The sequence below is a fragment of the Vicia villosa genome, unplaced genomic scaffold (genome assembly GCF_029867415.1).
Source record: "Vicia villosa cultivar HV-30 ecotype Madison, WI unplaced genomic scaffold, Vvil1.0 ctg.000244F_1_1_3, whole genome shotgun sequence".
Taxonomy (NCBI): domain Eukaryota; kingdom Viridiplantae; phylum Streptophyta; class Magnoliopsida; order Fabales; family Fabaceae; genus Vicia; species Vicia villosa.
The window spans coordinates 434,716-457,917 of NW_026705096.1; the positions used below are offsets into that span (position 1 = coordinate 434,716).

General features: G+C 28.7%; 2 protein-coding genes and 1 long non-coding RNA gene across 3 annotated transcripts; all 3 read left to right on the forward strand.

Annotated features, from left to right (window-relative positions):
• The first annotated feature begins 832 nt into the window (after positions 1 to 832).
• On the forward strand, positions 833 to 3,694 carry LOC131625830 (ethylene receptor 2-like). The gene is made up of 2 exons (XM_058896656.1): positions 833 to 2,595; positions 2,969 to 3,694. The coding sequence occupies exons 1-2, from the start codon at positions 847 to 849 to the stop codon at positions 3,500 to 3,502; spliced, it is 2,283 nt and encodes a 760-aa protein (XP_058752639.1). The 5' UTR covers positions 833 to 846; the 3' UTR covers positions 3,503 to 3,694.
• A 13,575-nt stretch (positions 3,695 to 17,269) lies between these two features.
• On the forward strand, positions 17,270 to 18,437 carry LOC131625843 (uncharacterized). Its single transcript, XM_058896673.1, has 3 exons — positions 17,270 to 17,349; positions 17,449 to 17,735; positions 17,860 to 18,437. Exons 1-3 carry the CDS (start codon positions 17,270 to 17,272, stop codon positions 18,435 to 18,437), a joined length of 945 nt encoding a protein of 314 aa, XP_058752656.1.
• A 3,398-nt stretch (positions 18,438 to 21,835) lies between these two features.
• On the forward strand, positions 21,836 to 22,387 carry LOC131625831 (uncharacterized). The gene is made up of 2 exons (XR_009290965.1): positions 21,836 to 21,975; positions 22,063 to 22,387. It is a non-coding gene; the product is annotated as an uncharacterized LOC131625831 (long non-coding RNA).
• Positions 22,388 to 23,202: the final 815 nt, after the last annotated feature.

A 23,202-nucleotide genomic window follows, 5' to 3' on the forward strand; every position in this document is an offset into this window, starting at 1 on the left:
CATTATGTTTCTGGGTATCTCTAAAGTTTTGATATTTTTGTGTAGATTATAAAAGCTTAAACTACCATTTTTTCCGGCAAAAAGGGTCGAAAACTTCACCTTCTCACCTGTTTACGTTGTACGAGGTTGCTGTTTTTCTGCTCATAAAGCCAAGCCAGGTACTTCCCCCCTCTCTTTCTATATGTATAAATATATAAATGACCAATGGAAAGATAGATAGAAAAATAATAAATGTTGGGATTTGTTACATGATAAAGTGTGTTTCTTTGTATTCTTTCTTTCTTTCCAATGAAGTTGATGATGGTGGGTATAGTTGCACTTGTTTAATGTATAATAAACTAATGGGTGGTGGATGACTCTTTCATTTGGTTCTTTCTTATGGCTAGGAATAATGTATCTTTAACTAAATTTTGGCATCTCTTGTTAGTGTCCGTCTCTTGTTAGTGTTCCTGTGTGTCTGAAACTGACATTGATACTTTGTGAGACGTTTAACTTATTTATTTTTTCAAACTGTGATTGGCGTCGACGTGTTAGTGTTGATGTTATGTCTATAATGTTAAGAATATTAAGATTGGAATATACTGGTTTCTTTTGCTTTTATTTATTTATAATAAACTAATGTGGGGGGTGTAATTCTGCAGATTTATTTTTCTATTTATAAATTTGTTTATTGGTAGAGAATCTAGTTGGATTATGCTCTATTTTTTTTATTTATTATTGATCTATTTTGGGATCTCAAATTTCTGTGTTTTCTATGATTTGGATCTTACTGAGTTTGAAACTGTTTTGACAATGACAGAACCAAAATATTGAAGTTGCAAAATTGTTGAAGAACCAACTGGAACAATGTATAAATCAACAGCATCTGGATTTTTAACTTTCCTGCTTCTATTGTGTGTATCTGCAACTGCTAATGGATTTCCAAAATGCAACTGCGATGATGACACAAGCTGGTGGACTATTGAGAATATTCTAGAATGCCAGAAAATCGGAGATTTCTTAATCGCCATCGCGTATTTCTCAATCCCTATCGAGCTTCTCTATTTTATTAGTTGCTCAAACATTCCATTCAAATGGGTTCTTTTTCAGTTCCTTGCATTCATAGTCCTTTGTGGAATGACACATTTGTTGAATAGTTGGACTTATGGACCTCACACTTTTCAAACCATCGTGACACTGACTGTCTTGAAAGTCCTCACTGCAATGGTTTCATGTGCAACTGCCATAACATTGATCACTTTGATCCCTTTGCTTCTTAAAGTGAAGGTTCGAGAGTTTTTGCTCAAGCTTAAGACGAGGGAGCTTGGAATCGAGGTTGGTATGATCACGAAACAGAATGAGGCTGGAATGCATGTGAGAATGCTTACTCAAGAGATTAGAAAATCGCTCGATAGACATAAGATTCTGTATACTACTTTGGTTGAGCTGTCGAAAACTTTAGGGTTGCAGAATTGTGCTGTGTGGATGCCTAATGTTGATAAAACTGAAATGAGCCTCACTCATGAATTGAATGGGAGGAATGTTAACTCCTCTATACCGATTACTGATCCGGATGTTGTACGAGTTAAGGGAGATAATGTAGTTAACGTTATTGATTCTGATTCACCGCTTGCTTCTGCTAGTAGTGGAGTTTCTGTTGATGTAGGACCGGTTGCTGCAATCCGAATGCGAATGCTTCGTGTTAGCGATTTCAAAGGAGGAGCGTCAGAAGTAACGGAAGCTTGTTACGCGATACTTGTTTTGGTACTTCCTAGCGCAGAGGATAGATCTTGGAGCAATCAAGAGATGGAGATTATTAAAGTTGTTGCCGATCAGGTAACTGTGGCTCTTTCTCATGCTGCAATTCTCGAAGAATCGCAGCTCATGAGGGAGAAATTGGAGGAGCAAAACCAATCATTGCAACAGGAGAAAAGGAAGACTATGATGGCGAGTGAGGCTAGAGCGGTTTTTCAGAAAGTTATGAGTAATGGAATGGGAAGGCCAATGCATTCAGTTATGGGTTTGCTTTCAATGTTGCAAGATGAGAATTTGAAAAATGAACAGAAACTTATTGTGGATTCGATGGTAAGGACAAGCAGCGTTGTATCGAACTTGATGAACGATGCTATGGATAATTCGGATAGGGATGTTGGAAGTGGAAGATTTACTTTGGAGATGAAATGTTTTGGGTTACATAACATGTTGAAAGAAGCAGCTTGCATTGCTAAGTGTATGAGTTTATGTAAGGGTTATGGATTTAAGGTTGAGGTTGATAAATCCTTGCCTAACTATGTTATCGGCGATGAGAAGAGGGTCTTTCAAGTGATTTTGCACATGGTTAGGAACCTTATAGATGGTAACCACGGTGGAGGTATTCTTGTCTTTCGAGTTTTTGCAGAATCGGGAAGCCGAGGAAGGACTGATCAGGGATATGCAACTTGGAGACCAAGCTCGTCTAGCGGTGATGTAGATGTTAGATTTGAGATTGGGATCAATAGCAGTGATTCTGAATCCGAGACCTCAGCTTCTTCAGGCCGGCTTTCAGGTAGGACGCGTACGAGTGATCGGGCGTTCGATGAAAAGTTGAGCTTCATTAATTGCAAGAAGATAATCCAGGTGAGACATACAGCATTATTTCTGCATTGCTTCATAATGACATTGTGATATAGCATTTTGGAATCCATTTCAAAAATTTCAAGTTCTGTCTTATGAAATTGAAATGTTTTACGCATAGAACTTGCGATTTAATTTACGTAGTTGTATTTGTTTTACTTACCTTCATTATCATGCGAACATTCGATTAAATACATATAACTTGTGGATTAGTTATTAGTCATGATTGTCTCTAGATACATTTTATTCATAGATTTGTTGAAGATCCATGAAATTTTAATGATTAATTGGTATACTATATTTGAAGTTGGAACTGTTTTTGTTTTCTGTAAATTATATTTTCTCTGCATTGATTTTGTACTTTTGTTTATGACAGTCAATGAAAGGGAGCATTCGGTCGGTACCAAACGCTAGAGGCTTTCCTCAAGTCATGACCCTGGCTCTACGGTTTCAGTTGCGTCGATCAATCGCTGTAACCATCCCCGAACCAGGAGAGAGTTCAGAGTCGTCGAGTTCAAATTCTTTGTTCCGTGGTCTGCAAGTCTTGTTGGCTGACAACGACGATGTTAATAGAGTAGTAACACGTAAATTTCTTCAGAAACTCGGCTGTGTTGTCACATCAGTTTCTTCCGGATTAGAATGTCTTAGCCTTATTGGACCTGCTGGTGGATCTCCCTTTGAAGTCATTCTTTTGGATCTTCACTTGCCTGATTTAGATGGATTTGAAGTTACTTCGAGGATCCGGAAGTTTAAAAGCCGTAATTGGCCTATCGTCGTTGCTTTGACAGCAAGCTCGGGAGAAGGTTTGCGGGAAAAATGTATGCATATTGGATTTAATGGAGTTATCCGAAAGCCGATTCTGTTGCAAGGATTCTCCGACGAACTTCGAAGAATCCTAAAGGGAAACTAGATCCTGAGAAGATCTTCAAGTTATTAATTTTCAGTCACATTTTAGATGAAAGTAGCATATGATAGTAATATTTCAGTTTATAAATTTTGGACACAACTATCATATTTATGAAAGAAAGAAAGTATACAATACAAATTAGGTCCTTTAGTTTTTGTCATGTTATGTACTTTCTGTTTTGATATGTGCAAATTTCATTCACATCACATAGATTGCCTCTTCTTCAAGGCACAAGCCATTTACAGTTATGGATTCTGTACTGAAAACCAGCGCATCCACTCACACCCTTTTAGAATTTCCTTCAATTGGAAGACCCTGATACTTTAAAGTTAATGTTCCAACCTTACAATCACAATCAGAGCCGGCGTCCAGGGTAAATAAAAAAAATTGACCCCTAATATAAATCAAAACAACTATACTGGCATCGGTGGGATCAAATCAATGTATTGAGTGAGTTGCCAAAATATTTGTTATGTACTTTATATAAATCCAAGGTTGTCATGATGACAACCTTAAACACAATCCTAACCCTAATGTTGACATGTCACCTTCATAGTAATCAAATGCTGACATGTCATCTTCATACTAACTTTGGACAAAAACTCTAATATGTTAATTATCAATTTCAATTATAAATTAAAAACAAAATAAAACTCATTCCTAATCTAATTCACTTATAAATTAAAAATTAAAAATAAAACTCTTCATTCTGTTTATTTTAATTAAAAAAAACTCTAATATGTTAATATCAATTTCAATTATAAATTATAAACAAAATAAAACTCATTCCTAATCCAATTCACTTATAAATAAAAAAAAATAAAGCTCTTCATTCTTTTTATTTTAATTCAAATATATATATATATATATATATATATATATATATATATAATATATATATATATATATATATATATATATATATAACAAATTTATTTTTAATTTTAAAACTGTTTTTGAAAAATAATTTATCAAATGACTTTTTTTAATATTTCTCTAATTTTAATAGTAATAATATATTTTAGTGTAAATTATTATAACAATTGAATTTGTCTCAATTTTATTCTGGGGCTAAATCATATATTCTAGGGCTTAATATTAAGCCTTATAAGAATACTTACATTCATGTTTCAATTATTAATGATATCTAATAAAACTAGACGTCTACCTGCGCGATGCGCGGATATATTTTATTTATTATCATTGATAAATAATTAGTTAAATAAATATAAAATATATTTGTAATGATACTTTATATGGAGTTTATGTTTTTATATAAAAAGATTAACAATAATTTAATAGTTTATAATATATATGTATATATATATATATATATATATATATATATATATATATATATATATATATATATATATATATATATATATATATATATATATATTAATAATCATGTTAAAAATGATAAACTTAATAAGTGAATAAAAAGATTTAATATAATATAATATAAACATATTCAATACTAAGAATTTATTAAAAGTGATATTAGACATTTTAAAAAAACGATTCTTATACCACTTATTTTCGCTTGAAAGACATGTAAATCTCTCATACTATATATTTAATCCATAATATTGAAAAAAAACATACAAATATAATAAATTCTAAAAGAGAAGAGAATTACAATAGTGAGATGTCAAAACCTAATCTACTAAATTAACTAATGAAAGAATAAATAAAATAAATGACAAAAATAAAACAATTCAAAATTGAAAATATAAATTAAAAATAGGAAAATATAAATTTGGGAGTCAAATTTTCCACTGCATTGTGCATTTGTTTCATACACAGTATATATGCGACTAAACCATATTTAAGTTAAGTGACTTACAATTTGACTATTATCCTTAAGTCCCAAATATTTAAGTTAAGTGACTTACAATTGACTATTAATCCCGAGATTTAAAGAGGTTGACACATCAACATTTGTGTTATATTAGAAAGACACGTCATCATTATGTTTAGGATTGTTACCAAGGTTGTCATCATGACAACCTTGAATTTATATTAAGTAGATGTTATCTAAATATTTTAGATAAATTACTGCCCTATTGAATCACTTTTGGCCTAGATACCCCTCAAAACTCTTGCATGTGCTTGTTTTGGAGTAGATATAATTTATGTTTGCAATATCTTGTATTCGCTAAGCCTGCAAAAATATATAATATGTTTTGACATGAAAATAGAATAACCGAGTATGAAACTTAATAATAAGATAAACAAATATAAAAATAGTTAATAGAAGAAAAAAACTCTCTAAATGGAGTTGAAATCAATAGTAGACATTGAGAAAAATCCTAGATAAAAATGTATAGGTGAAATGGATAGCAAAGGCAGTGTGAGTAAATAATGAATGTAGAATTAAAGGTGGTTATAAAGATTTGTAAAAATACAAAAAGACAATATTTTATGACAGTTTTAACATCATTTCTAAAAGTTCATTCTTCTATCAATTACAAAAAATAGTAACTGATAAACATAAATTAAGTATTGTATTAAAATAATATTTTTATGAGACCTTTGATGGAGTTAAAGAGATGGAATAAAAACTAAATTGTTATATATTCTATTAATTTACACCAGAATATATTATTATTATTAAAAATACAATAATATTAAAATTAAAAATAAATTAAAATATAGAAATGTTAACATTTTTCCTAGAGTTATGTATTTTTTTTAATTTTAATATGTGGAGTTTCTTATAATAATATGTAAATTATTTATATAAAATATCTTATTTAATTAAATGTAGTGTTTATGATTCTAATTAAATAAATGTCACTATGTTTTAAAAAAGTAAAGTCAAAATATAAAAACATTAGTATTTTCTAGAGTTAAGTATTTTATATTTTAATATATTATATTTATTAAATATATTAAATTGATATATTGATATCAAATTGATAAAATTTCATTAATCTGTTATTAAATATAATATTATATCTAAACATAATAATTTTAAAATTAAAAGTGATATATTATTAGTAAGTAATATTAATATTTTATAATTATAAAATAAATAAGTTTTAATATAAATTTATATTTCTAAATTAAGCAATGAATGCAGCAATTAAAATTAAAATTTATTATAATAATGGTAAAATGTAACATAAATTTAAATTGTTGTTAATAGTTCCAATTACTTGTTATTAAATAAAAATAAATATATTAAATTGTAATAATTGAAAAATTCTGAGAAAAAATTAATTTGTATAAAATATATTTTTCTAAAATCATATATCTTTACAAAATTTAAATCTGAAATATAGAAAGGGAAACATTTTTATTTAATATTTTTTTAATTCTAAAAATAGATGAGCTTAATTATTTATAAATTTTATTTTGATATTTTTTATATGTAAAATTTTCCACATAGAATTAAAAATTATCGAAATGATAAATATGTATGAAATTATAGTAAAAAAATTATATTTAAATGTGAAATTAAAATTAATATAGTTGAGATATCGCCAATAAGTGATATATAATTCTTACGTGAAACATAATTGTAATATAAATATAATATGCTAAAAAATATTGAAAGTTAAATACTAATGATAATATAATACAATCTTAGAGAAAAATTAATGACTGTGCAATGTAAGATGATATATTTTATATAGATAATCTTACAAAAATATTAGAAATTGAATCATATTGTCGATACATTCAGCTTTTATATATGGCAGACCTGTAATTATCTTTATAACAGTGGTAGTTTATTAAGGTAGTTATGAGGTTTGCTTACATATATGATTGGCCTGAAATTATTTTTACAACAATATTAATTCATTAAGATAGTTATATGAGGCATTAAGCCTCTAGAAAACTTATTATAAAATATAATTATAGAGAATAGAGACATAATAGCAAGAGAGAATCGTACTTTTCTTGGGAGCACTGTTCTTGAATGTGCATATGAATTTGTGTTCATAAATCTATATAAAAATAATAATATATTTAAATTCGTGGATAGATGTAGAAAGATAGATATTTGAGTGTAACATCAAAATATAATCTTGAAATCTCAAAATACTGATATGTTAAATTTTTGGATGAATATAAATATTATAGTTAAAAACATAAAAATACTTACATGAGGTACCATAAAAATATAATCTTGAAACCTCAAAACAAATGAATAATCTTTTACCCTGTGATGGAAATAAAATTAATAATCAATACACATGTATAAAGTAAGAAATAGAAAATAAAAACTATCATACAAATTTGAAGAATAGCATAGAAATGAAGATATGAACTTAAAGCCACATATTTATACTCACATCAAGAAAGAACATGTAGACCAATAGAAATTAATAAAAATTTTGGGTTAAATATATTAATATTGAGTGAAAAATATAATTATAAATTGTAAGAATTAAAATTAAGAATTAAAGAGGTTTATAAACATTAAATACAACACAAATGTAACGGAATTATTAAAATTATTAAAATTAATTTATGTAAGAATTAAATTTTAGAAAATGAGTAATTTTATAAACGGCCAATTAAATAATTATTCAAAGGAGAAATTAATGAAAGAAGTTATAAAAATAATTTTCAATTAAAATATATTAATGGTAAAGAAATTATGAAGATTAATTTAAATTTACATTAGTATTATTAAATTTTATATCTTTATATAATGATAAATAAAAACTAAAAATTTATTAAAAACACAGAAAGGTCATCTCCCCTGTCGTACGTTTCAAATTTAAAAAACTATAAAGAATAAATATTTTAATATAAATGAAGAAAACTTACTTATAAATAAAATTAAATAATATTTTTTATTTTTATATTATTAAAATAAAATATTGATAAAAATATTTTTATTTTATATTATGAAAAATAAATATTTTAAAATAAATTGAATATAAAAATGTTACATATTAAATTTAAAGGAGTCGTGTATTTAATTATTGAGTTCTAATACTATAAATTTAAAAAATAATTTAACTATTTATTTAAAAATATTATATACCAATAGTTAAATAAAAATAAATATTTTAAAATAAATAGAATATAAAAATGTTACATATTAAAATGTAAAGGAGTCATGTATTTAATTATTGAGATCTATAAAGATTTTTTGTATAAAAGAAAGAGAATTAGGATATTAAGATATAATAGTGTTAATTGAATATATTATTATTATTATTATTATTTATAATTATGGTGGTTGGTTATTATATTATTATTTTATTATTATTATTATTATTATTATTATTATTATTATTATTATTATAATTATTATTATTATAGTTGTTATTATTATTTTACTATTATTATTAGTTAGATATATTATTTTATTAATATTAATAGTGATGGTTTAATATTAATATATTATTATTAATAGTGATGGTTTAATATTATTATGTTATTATTAATATTATTATTATTTATTTTAGTATTATTATTAATTGTGGTATTTAATTGGAGTTGTTGTGAAGAATTAAAAGAAAAGTGATAAAAATTCTAAATTTTAATAGGATGCCACATAAGCATTGAGATGCTAATATGATGCCATGTAAGAAGTAGGGTTAGGGTTGTGTCCTAGGTTGTCATCATGACAACCTTGGATTTATATTAAGTAGATATAATAACATTTATGAATATATTATTATTTAAAACTCGGTTACATTTTACCATTGTTATAATAAAATTTAATTTTAATTGATGCATTCATTGTTTAATTTCAAAATATAAATTTATATTAAAAAAGTTATCATTATATTTTATTTATATTCCTATATTTTAACTTCTTTTTTAAGAGAAATGCTAGCAACACTCTCTTTTGAACACTCTCTCAAACACTCACTTTCTTATTGGTTGAAACATGTGTGGGCTCTACTACTTTATGTGGGACCTATTTTCAAAATGAGGGGCCCACACATGTTTCAACCAATAAAAAAGTGAGTGCTTGAGAGAGTGTTCAAAAGAGAGTGTTGCTAGCACTCCTCTCTATTTTAATATTCCTATATTCTACTAGTAATAATATATTTTGATGTAAATTATTATAAATATATATATATATATATATATATATATATATATATATATATATATATATATATATATATATATTCTATTTCATAACCACCTACAACTTTTTAATTTTTAATTTTTTTCATCTCTTTAACTATTCATTAAAGGTGCCATAAATTACTATTTTAATGTAATATTTTATTTCTATTTTTTTCGGTTACTATTTTTTATTAATGGGTAAAATATCCAACGTGATATTTCTTTTTCCAACTTCTACGATAATTTCACATTTGGTGCATCCTTCTCCTTCTACAGCGGTTACAAAATAGTTTATCTTCCATATGCCAAAAAACGGTTCCTACAACCGTTACATATCACATATCCCATAAATAACCCTAAATCGAATAACTTCATTTGCAGATCTACATAGACTTTTTTCTTCTTCTCACTCCCACCTATATATTTGGATTCAAATATGTCTACTTATCAACTTCATCCGATCTCTTCAACTTTGACAAGAGAAAAAAATGTAAATAGGGTTTCCAAATCACTTTGCTAGGGTTTCCACCAAAACTCATATTCTCACCGTCATCTTTCTTTTATTCTTCCTCTATCTTTTTCATGCTCTTTTCTTAACAAGTTTGTGTTATTTAGTGGTGCTGGAAACTAATGTACCTGAATTTTGTTACGGGTTGATCCCAAGTCTATATCATGTGATTTTTTTTAAATTGGGTCAATGTGTTAAGGGCTTCAAATGCAAATTTTTACCTGATTTAAATACTCGGAAGAAAGGAGAATATATAAATTATACTCGGATGATGATATGTGGTTCATTGATGTTGTTTGTTTTTTATTGTTGTGCAATTGATTTGTACTATTATTTTCAATATAGTAAAGTTGATTATCATTTTATTTTATTTTCAATATAGTAAAGTTGATTGTCATTTTATTTTCAATATAGTAAGGTTGATTGTCCTTATATTGTTTTCAATATAGTAAAGTGGATTATTGTTTCAAAGCAAAATCGTCAAATTTGCCTTTTATTATTCAAATTAATTGGTATTCAAAATTTGATAATAATGCTAATAAATAAAATATTTTTTTAATAATATGATCTAATTAATAAAATAAAATTAATAATAGTGCTAATAAATAAAATATTTATTTAATCAATGCTATACGATCTAATTAATAAAATAAAATCAATAATTGCATATTCAACCATTTGTGTATTATATATATTTATTACATGTAAATGTTTTATATATAGAATAACGTTATTTACTAGAACGTAATTTCATAATCGTGCTTTTGAAATTTTAATAGCTACATATTTTTCACTACAGTAGTGAAAATTATTTTTTCTCAAATTTGATATTTTTAATATATTAGCTATAAATATGCGATTGTTGTTGACATAAATACATTTATTTTAATTCTATTTTTTTTATTTTTACGATATTATGATTATTACAATTATATTCATTTGTACTAAAATTAATAGAAATTATAAATTAAATGTTAAACTTATTATAGTTCAAGTAGTAATATTTTTATACTCTTAATGTTTTAATATATAAATGCAACCATGATAAATATTATTGTTTCTAATTAAAAAATTAAAAGTATAATTTCAAACATAAGCTAAATGGACTATAAACTAATTTTATATGCAAATATAAAAATTTAATATAAATTATTATAAAATAATGTAATTTTATTTCTAATATATCCGTGCGGAGCTCGGGTGGACAATCTAGTATATATAGATAACAAAGAGAATCGAACCTACACCCTCTAAATCATTCGGCACTAGCTTAACCACTCAGATACACGATTTAGTTGTAATTAACTTTGCAAATAGTCTATATACTATTAGTAATTATTATAATATTTTAACCTTTTTATCGATTTTGAAATCTCCGATTTTTTGAGGCTTTGGGCCCTGGGCATGGTTGCCATGACCCAAGGCCGACCCTGCTTACAATGAAGTACTAACATTGCTTCCTCTATCCATTGAGATTATTAATACCGACGAGTAAACACTTATGAAAGTTGATTTTAAATAAAGGCACCAATTTCAAATAAATGTAGAGCTGTTTTAATTTTTTAAATATTCTTCCAGCTTTTCTTGCCAATTATGTGTATCGTCTGCGCTATTGTAAGTGCGAAAGCCTCACTCACGCAACTTTGAATAGATAATCATTAAAAAGACTGTTCTCAACCACTTTTGAAATTATCAAATGAAGCCTTTTGGCTGCAACCAAAAAGAGAAAAAAGTGATAGAGGATCTCCTTGCCTCATATCTCTTTCTATGTTGTATTTTCTATGTTGTACTTTTTTATTGGGCTATCCTTGATCAATACATATATGTAGGAAGTTGATAGACATTCTGAAATCCAATCCAGTTTCTTCACTTTCGATGAAAATCCATTTTCTCCATTACGTGATCTAGATAAGACCAATCCACTGAAACGATCGACTTTTTAGAATCAACTTTTATCTTACTTTTCATCTCATCAACTAATTCATTTTCTATTAGGATTCCATCCACCATTTTTCTTCCTTCTAAGAATAAACTCTACAAAAGCACCTCTTTCATTCTCCTCGCCAATATTTTGAAAAACACCTAATTAAAAGAGGGAATAGGTCAGGTCAACTAAAAGGGTCCTACGACCTAACCTACATAGACTCAGACCAGGTCAGATTTTTTTTTTAAATAGAAAAGACCTAGACTTTCTTAAAAGCCTATTTAACTAAAAAGACTATGCCACATAAAATACCAAAGGCCTTTTAAGCCTAGTAGGTTGGCATATATATATATATATATATATATATATATATGAGGAGGGTTATATTTACTCCAGGAGTAAGTTATTATAACTTACTCCAAATCTAGACCATTGAATATATATATATATATATATATATATATATATATATATCTATATATATATATATATACATATATATATATATATATATACATACATATATATATATACATACATATATATATATACATACATATATATATATATACATACATATATATATATATATACATATATATATATATATATATATATATATATATATATATATATATATATATATATATATATATATATATATATATATGAGGAGGGTTATATTTACTCCAGGAGTAAGTTATTATAACTTACTCCAAATCTAGACCATTGAATATTTTCAATCTAGTGGTTAAAAATAATAAGTAATTAAATGTGGAGAGAGAAAACTATTACTTATTATTTTTAACCATTAGATTGAGAAGAATCAATGGTCTAGATTTGGAGTAAGTTATAATAACTTACTCCTGGAGTAAATACAACCCTCCTCTCTCTCGCTCTATATATATATATATATATATATATATATATATATATATATATATATATATATATATATATATATATATATATATATATATATATATATATATATATAGAGAGAGAGAGAGAGAGAGAGAGGGATATATTTACTCCAAGAGTAAGCGTGAAAGACTTACTCCAAATCTTAACCATTGATATCATTAATTTAACGACTTTAATTAATTTTTTATATAGAAAAATATTTCCAAAAATAATTAGATTAAATGATCAATTAAAACCGTTAGATTAATGAAAATTAATGATTAAGATTTGGAGTAAGTCTTTTATACTTACTCTTGGAGTAAATATATCCCTCCTCATATATGTGTGTGTGTGTGTATATATATATATAAAATTTAATTATTATTATAATATTGTATTTATACTTTGGATTAAAATACAAAAATCAAGCTTAGTCATTTTGAATATCAGATGAAAATTAACTGTAAAATCTTTATGAACAACGTCATAAGTTGTTTTTCATAACTTCTCTCAAACAAAAAGTTTCACAAAATTTTTGTTAATAGGTAAACTTGAATAAGTCAACACAAATAAGTATTTAGTCTTGTTGATATTTTAATTTGTTAGTCTATTTAAACATTAGTTAAATTTCTTATTTACAAATACTCTAATAAAATAGGCTTTCATGCAGGCTCTTAGGCCAAACAGACATTCGAAAAGGTCAGACTTAGGCCTAAAGATAAGCCTTTGATAAGCCACAGACCAGGATTAGGCTTTGAAATTTTGACAAGTCAGTATTAGGCTTAGCAAAATCTAGTTCGACCCAGCCTATTCCCACCCCTACACCTAATACATGTGCCCAATTAAATAGATCGGCCGAAAGTCATTCAATTTAATTGAATATTCACATTTTAGAATTAACACTATGTAGTGGTATAAATAAAAGAGACCTGGAGGGCGGGCCGAAAGGCACACATTTAGCTCCTCTTAAGTCGACATTTCATTAGTTCAAGTGCTCCCCTGCTTATAACGCGTGGTCATGCGTGAAATGTATATTGGGCCGTCCAACATTATTAAAGGGATTGCCCATTGAGTTGTCCATCTCCTTCTGCAAAGTCTCGATTATAGTCTTCCCTTAAGCTAGGTCCCTTTTGTACTTGGAAAGCTTTTTCTTCAGATCCTTACCTACCTTATCATATTACCCCCCCCCTCAAGATTCACTCTATAAGGAGAACCCTTAGCTGCTGAGCCTCTTTAAGGTTGAATTGCTTCGAGAAAAATTGATTATTGATCGCCTTATATCCCATGAGATGTCCTCAGAAAAAGGAAGGCGAACTCCCGTAAACTTGTTGACATTAAAGGAATAATTGCTCCATAGAGAATTCCCAGTGGGCGAGGCCTTCTTTAAAGTTGATGTGGGTTCACCCCCTCTTTCCCCAATGGTCAATTTAGCCTCCCTACCCTTAGGAGAGAAGTCTACCTCCCACCTTGGGACTCTAGGGGGTGGAGGCCTAGTCGAAGTCTCTCCCCCAGTTTGGTGTTTGAACCCCTATATATCAGGCCTTCAAGAAAACTCCGAGAGTTATCTAAACCTACACATTAAATTTACAGTTTAAATTCTTGCAACTGGTGCAAAGATTTATGTGAAATCACAAGAAGGACTTTATAAGAACTCCTTTGCAACAAGTTTTTCCTTGCGATGGGAAATTGAGCCATCTTGTAGATACTTCACCTTGTAAACTCACTTCTAGGGCCGTCTATGAGGGTGTACAGAGCGAACTAGCGTACAAGACCAAGAAAATTTCAAAATTAAATCTTGGCTAAAAAGGGCTTTATATATAAAATATTGTCACGATTAAAGAACGCATCAATAAATTATCGATTTATATTGACATGGTTCACTACGAGAAAAACTCTGTATAGCCAAGGAAATTTGTCAGGGGTAAAATTCCTCACTAAATAAACAACTGTGCTTGGGGTTAAAAACCCCTCGCGACGCATGAAAAAAGAAAATATCATCCAATTACTTGGCGTAGGATATCCCTTTGTAGATATCACATAGGAAACTTTTGAATTTTGGAATAGAACATTGCGAGGGGTCTGATAAGTGCCAAAATATTGTTATTTTGAGTATATAATTGTGGCACTTATCGATTCTATTCATTCCGTTTTTGTAATAAAATCCCCACTTTTGTGTATATATTCACATTATTTAGTTTTCATATATTTTATATACCGTTTAATAGTTTTTCCTTTGTTTTTATAGGTATTCATGCTTATTGGAGCCTCGAGGAATAAAGTGTCGAAGGCACGGCTCCGATTGCGCGATTTTGGATCAAATAAGCAAGTTTTGTGCAGAGAGCGCCGCTGAGCGGCGTCTAAGCGCGCTTTCCAGGGGCGAACCAATTTTCCCTGGCCGCTAAGCGGTGGTTCTGGCCGCTAAGCGGAGGCCTGTTTACTGTTGTAGATATTTTGTGAATACGTGTAGCCCGCTAAGCGAGATTTGGCCGCTAAGCGGCCGTAGCAGAAAATGTGTTTATATTTCTTCATTTGAACCATTTTTAGGGCATGGTTTTGGAGAGTTTTTGGTTCCAACTCCATCATTTTCATTCTTAGAGTAGGATTAGCTTAGAAAACAACACTGGGTCATGCACTTGGATGATCGGAGGTGGATTTCTCATCAACCGGAGCTGACAACCCGCGAGATGTTTGGTTTATCTTCTCTATTCTTTGTGTATTTCTTTTGTGTTGGGGTTTGTTTGTATATTTACTCGAATCTTATGTATATTTACCGATTATAATGTTATGTTTAACTTGCTTTATAAATCTGTGTTGATATTGTTCTGGATTTTTGCTCTGTGCTGAAGATTTGAGTTGCTTTAGAGATAAACTGCTTGAATCTTTATCTAGGATGATATTCTGTTGGTTCTGAACTCTAGAGATAGATTTAGAGCTAGCATTCACCGATTGTATCTGTACTTAATGCTTTCGTGTTTGAGCGGCGCGCGAGAGATCGCCGACGCGAGAATACGGATGTTCTCGTGACTTTGCGTTAGAGATAACCTTAGTTGTGAGATGATCTCGTTTGTGCTCCAGAGATGGACGCTTATGTGAGAGATACGTGATGACATAGATGAGTATCGTAGGTTGAATATAATGGGTTGGTAAGTGTATGTTTGTGAAGAGTGAATATATTTACATTCCTGATAAGTTATTTCTCTTCTAAGAATGTGTTTATTCTTTTCTTGTCCATATCTTTGTTTACTTTTTGCTCATTCAAACCCGAGCTCGAAACCGTAGAAACTGTAGAATGGCATCTTCCATCTCTGTGGACGATAAATCCCGGATCAATATTTCCAAATCTTTCTTTTGTTGCTTGCCCTATACTGCATTCAACAGGGTCACCCATCGCAGAAGTAAATAGCGCAAAAATCTTGTTTTCTTGAGCAAACAAAAGTTAGCATTTGCGAGAGGTAGCCCCTAGCAAAATTTCAATATTCATATTGCGAGGGATATCCCCTAACAAAATTTGGTTGTTAGGTCAAATAAGCGTTCATCGTGTCAGGGTGATTAATGAGTGATTTGATGTTGTCAGAAATTCTCTAGGGGTTACCCCTCATAAATTTTCTAAGGGTTGTCCCTCACAAATTTTGATATTAGTTAAACTTGTTTCACTTATTCTTCTCCACTTATCCAATAACCCTTCTACCTCCCACTCCTTTTCTCTCTTCTCTTTAAACCATTTAAATCATACCTTCAAACCTTCTTCAATATTTTCAAATTTTGCTTCAAAATCTAAAACATTTTAATCATTTAAAGGTAAATGTTTATATTTAATTTTAATTTTGGATTTCTTTTCATTTTACAGTAACTTAATAATTTTTTTGTTCATTTTATTTATCCAAACGTGTTAATTTGTTCATCTAAAGGAGATTCAAATCTAAAATTTATATCTGGTGTTACTTTTTCTCCATTTAAAATACACTTTATTTTTTTACTTTTTTAAAATTTGAATATATTTAGTGTTGTTGTCAGTTGATAGTGTTACAAAAATTAAAATTTCTAAAGTTAAAATTAATATTGTCAAAAAGTATACTTTTAGTAATATGTTTATAATTGTACATATTTAAAAAGTATATTTTATTTTTTAAAGAATATATGTTTATTTAGAAAATCATAAGTGTATATATTTTAAAATTAATTTTTATAAGTATATATATATATATATATATATATATATATATATATATATATATATATATATATATATATATAATAAGTGTATATATTTAATATGATTAAAAGTTTGCAATTTTTCTAAAAGTGTCTATAAATTATTAAAAGTATGTTTTTTTTTTAACTTAGAATAAAAGTTTAAGTTAATAAGTTTAAGTTAGAATAAAAAATGTACTTTTATAGAAACCTTATGGGAAAGGCCGCCAGTAATGTTACTCACATTAATATTGCTGTCATGAGGAAAGAGAAGTAAGTTAGTTTGGAGTAGGATGAGTATTTGGTTAGCTAGGTTACTGAAGCTAAAATAGAGGAAGCTCTTAATGGTATTGGTAATCTTAAATTTCTAAGAGTGGGTGGTTATGTTGCTAAATTCTTTAAAGTTTGTTGGCCTATTATCAAAACTGATGTGGTGGCTGCTGGGAGGGAATTCTTTGATCAGGGGCAAATTTTGAAAGAGTTTAATAAAACTGTGGTAACTCTGATTCTAAAGACTGAGGAGGCAAAGCATGTTAAGGACTATATACCAATAGCTCGTTGCATTACTGTCTATAAAATCATTTCAAAAATCATGACCTCTAGATTGGGCAAGGTTCTCCCTAGTGTCATTGGTGTTAATCAGGCTACTTTCATTCCAGGTCAGAACATACACAACCACATTATGTTAGCCTTTAAGTTGCTTATGGGGGTACATTACTAGAAAGGGAGGCACTCATAGGTTTACGCTTCAATTAGATCTTCAAAAGGTTTATGATACAATAGATTGGTATGCCATGGAGCAAGAGCTAAATGAAATTGGGTTGCCTAGGAAATTTATCCATTGGGTGATGGCTGCTCAAAACACAATTAGCTATGTCTTCAATGTTAATAGTAGTGTGTCTGGGACTATGCAGGCTAAAAGGGGTTTAAGGCAAGGGGATCCTATTTCCCCCTTACTTTTTGTGACTATGATGGAATACCTGAAGCGGTTGTTGGATAATATGCAGCATAACTATAACTTCAATCATCATGCAAAGTGTGAGAGATTGGGTATTACAAACATCACCTTTGCTGATGATGTGCTTTTGTTATGCAAAGGGGAAGTAAACTCTGTCAATAGATTACTTTCTACTGCCAATGTTTTCTCTGCTTCAACAAGATTGGTGATTAACCCTAAGAAATGCAAGGTCTACTGTGGTGGTATGGACAAGGTTTCTAAGGTTCAAGTGATTGAGGCAACCAATTTTGATGAAGGGCAATTACCCTTTAGATATTTGGGAGTCCCTATTACTAGTAAGAAGCTGAACACTAACCATCACATGCCTCTGATAGATAGAATTATGAGCAGGATCATGCATTGAACTTCCAGATTACTCAACTATGCAAGAAGAATCCAGTTGGTGAAGAATGTGATCTTGGTCATTTCTCAATACTGGATGCAATGTCTGCCTCTTCCTTAGTTTGTAATTAACAAAATTGATTCTCTATGGATGTCTTTTGTTTGGAATGACAACTTAGATAATAGTAGAAAGATCTCAGTTGCTTGGAAAACCATGTGTAGTCCAAGGAATCAAGGTAGCCATAACATTTGTAATTTGTCTATTTGGAACAAGGTGACAATGCTTAAGTGTTTGTTGAACCTTTGTAACAAAATTGATACATTGTGGGTTAGATGGATTCATGCCCACTATTTGAAAGGAGCTAATGTCATGGTTGCGAATATTGTGAAGAATGCCTCTTAGGTTATTAATAGGATCTTGATTCTAAGAGACCATGTGAGTTTGGTTCAGCAAGATTGGAATGATATGCTGTCAAAGAGCAAATTGAAGATTAAGAAACTGTATGAAGTACTTAGTGAGGTTGGGGTGCAGGTTCCTTGGAGATTCCTCTTCTAAGGTAATGTGGCTAGACCCAGAACCATCCATGTGACTTGGCTAATCTGTCATGGGAAGGTAGCTACCAAAGACAGGTTGTATCATTTCAATATGATCCAGGATAGCAGATGTAGCTTATGTGGTAATGTTGATAAAACTCTATGTCATCTATTTTTTTACTGTACTCACACTATCAGCATTTGGAAGAAGATCTTAAACTGGCTATAGATTATCTATTCTCTTGGTAGTTGGGCAGATGAACTAAACTGGATAATTGGTTACAATTCTACAAAAGGGTGGAGGGCTGGTATTCTTAAACTAGCATTTACAAAAAAATATTATATGGCATATGGAGTTATAGGAATGATGTGGGTTTTCACCACCATACTAATAGCAATACCTATGATAAAATAGTTGATTGTATAGTGTATAGGGGTTAGAATTCTAAGAAAATTAGAAATCATATAGCTAGCCTTATGATATAGGTTCTTTGTGGATTGGATCTTTTTTATCACCTTGTACTTGATTGGTTTTTTTGAATTAATATATTTTTTCCTTTGATTCAAAAAAAGTATTTTAATTTTAATTTTAATTATGATTCTTGAATTTTATAATTTTATTTAAATTTTGTTTTCATAAAATTTAAATATATATATATATATATATATATATATATATATATATATATATTATATTAATGCTATTTTATTATAATTATATTATTATATTTATAATAATATAATTATAATATTTTTTATACAATATTGTAAATATTAGCTAGGGACAACTTGAAAAAAATTAATAATTGGCAAATTTGCGAGGGGTTAAACCCCACACAAAAGCCAAAACGTGGATTATATGTCAGGGGCTTAGCTCTAGGAAAATACTAACACACACATTGTGCGAGGGGTTTAGCCCAAACTAATTAGCGGAGTGACTAGCCTCTTACTAAAAGATTGTGACCCTTTGTTTAACTAGGAGAACTATCCCCTTACAAATTTTTATTGTAGTGATTAAACTGTGACTAACCTACACATCACTTATAAAATAAATTTAATATGACTATAGCACATGAGTATAATTGACCTATTCTTTGTAAGTAATAATGTGACTAGATTTTCTTCTCTGTTGCTTGAACCTATTCCTCCACACTTTTCCTTAGATAATTATGCATAATTAAGAGGCTCCACATAAAACAAATGCTAAGTATATTAGCTGTCCATCTAGATAAGCATATTGCAAAAATGACATCATATTCTTAAGGCTCTTGATTGGAAATCTTGGTCTTAGTGATATTTTCATGACATGTGACATTTATTTTACATTTATTTAATTTTATATACTCAAAATTATAGTAATGGAGTCTTCCATTTCTTTTAAAAAATGGAAAAGATCTCTAACCCTTTCATGTACAATAGACTCCTAATGATCATCATGAAATTTAAATGGCACACACGAAGACAACGTAGTATTGTAGGTTTGTCAATTCCAAAATTCCTTCTCATTAGTTGAGACATCTTTTCTAATAATTAACAATCCTTTTAGAGAAGGAACTGTACAACTTATGGTATCCTTCAAGAATTATATTTTCACTCTTATCTTCAACCTTCTTCCTTCATTGGTCTTGAATGTGTCTTAAACAAAAACAACAAAATATTCTCAAATTTTTGATAGATGGAGTCTTATCTGAGCAAATTTCTTCATATCTTATATAATCTCCTTGGAACACCTCATCTTTGGTCTAGATCAAATAAACTCATATTATTCTTACATATCATCCACAAATGATACCAAAGTATGTATTTTTTTTTTTTCACAATAAAAGTGTGGCAAAGGAACCATAAACATTAAGCGACGACCCACGTCAAATTTTTCCTGGGATCTCTTTAGTATTATATACAAAATATTTCTGGAGTTGTTTTCCTATCAAGAAATTATTGCACACATTTGAAAAAAACTAATCATAACAAATTCATGCACGTACTATTTCCCTTGACATAAAAGTGTTGAGACTCCTAAAGCTAAGGTGTCTATAACAGTCATGACCAAAAATTGTCATCAATGATACTAATCATATAGAGTTGTTTTAGGTCGAAGAAAGTGAGTGTTGAAGAAGAACAAAAATAATAAGGAGTGATCATGTTGCTTCAAAGTATATCAGAACGTTTTGTAAATATATTTACGAAACATTTTGATGCTAAGACATCCTGTAGATATAGCTCAGGAAAAATATAAATTTTGACAGAATTTTTTTTCTCAAAATGTATCTCTTGAATCAAAAAACATAAATGATATTGAATTAAGTGTCTAAAAATATCAAGAGGTGGATTGAGATATTCTTTAAATATATGTTATATTATAAGATATATGGGATCTCAATATAATATTTTTGATGGATACCACATGAAATATAAAAATAGTTATTTTTATATATGGTTGAAGAGATATGCTGAAGATTCAAGTACTATCTCCATTACATTAAAAGGGATATATGTGGAAGATAAAAGGATATCATCAAAATAAATAAAAATGATCTTACAGCACATTAAATCTATGTATAAAAATGTAGTCACATCAGCTGAAATCTACAAATAACTTTGTCATGATCCAACTTTATTAACTTTTTTTTTTTTTTTGTTTTTTTCTTTTCGACCAGGAATGATTAAAATAAAATGAAAAATTGTTAAGAAAAAAGAATGAATTTTTAAGATTGGCTGCTTATTTTTATGTGATCTATTTACTAAGTGTCATGAAGGGACAACGTTAATGAGTTGATATACATTAAAGACATTTAATAATATTATAAGTTTAATAATATTATAAGTTTAGACAATATATTTCTTTTACAATTATTTAAGTGCTATAAACTATTTGTTTGACGTAAAGACAGCATGAGTTTTGTATTTATAAAGTGATCAAATCATTTTCTACTTACTACCTAAAAAAAAGAAGAAAAATATGGCTATGTTTTTCCATGCCTTGGTCTTTTTTCTATCCCTCATTATTTTTGCAATAGAAAATAAGGGTAAGCCATTTTTTCATCCTTTTAAAGTTTTTGATATATAATATTCATCTTTTATTAACATTCTTATATTCTCTTTTTTCATTGCAGTTTTTGCTGCATGTAATTATGACAAGGATTGTCCAGCTTGTTATTCAGCTTTTGTTAGAATGTGTGTTAACCAAAAATGTCGATGTGTTAATTGGGATGATGTTATGGCTTAATTAAGATGATTGTAATGAAAATAAATAAATATAACAAATAATATTACTTAAATTATCTCCTTCTATCATAATATATATTTTTTTTGGGGAGGGGTGGTATAACTATAGTTTTGAATCGAAGCATAGCGTTATCCCTTCAATAATCTCATAATGTAATATTTAAGTAAAAAAATAATATTTGTATTACATATAAACCTATAGTTTTATTTTCATTTTATAAATTTCTTTCAATTGTGGTTTTGCTCGCACTTCAATATATATTTCTATTATCTATTGATTTTTTATCGGAATCACATGCTTTCTACCTCTCTTTCTTTTAGGTACCTTGGTCTTGTAGGTATTTTGGTCTTTTTTTTTTTTATTTTTTTTTATTTTTATGAGTTTTTTTAGATAGACCTTTTAGATATAGGTATATTGTACTTTATAATTATTTGTTTTAGTACTTTGATATTTTTTTCACTCTTTATTAATATATTATTTTATCATTTCTAAATAAAAGTTTATTAAAAATTAATATGAAATAATATCAATCAAAAGAAATTATAAAAATTAAAAGAAATGTAGGAAGAGAGATAGCTCATGTCCGAGAATATGAAATCAAATATGAATATGCAAGAAAGAATGACACACAAGTTATATTATGAGAGATGAAGAAAGAAGATTTGGTCTTGAGATGTCCAATTGGATTGTTGAAGTGTAGGAAACTGGGCCTCAATTGGGAGAGCCTATGCAAAATCAATGAAGGAAGCGTACGGTGGGAAACAAAAGTGCCTTCAAAAATCAAGATTTTCAATTGAAGATTGCTATTAGATAAACTGCCCACAAGGAACCATTTGATCTGAAGAAACATCATTCAGGGTATGATGGAAAATCGATGCCCGTTATATGCCGCGAGCGAAGAGAATACACTGCATCTCTTTCTCAATTGTCCCACTACTGTAACAGTATGGAAGCATATATTATCTTGGCTGGATAGAGAGCATCCCATTCATATGGATATTATAGATCATTTCTTGTCATTCAATAC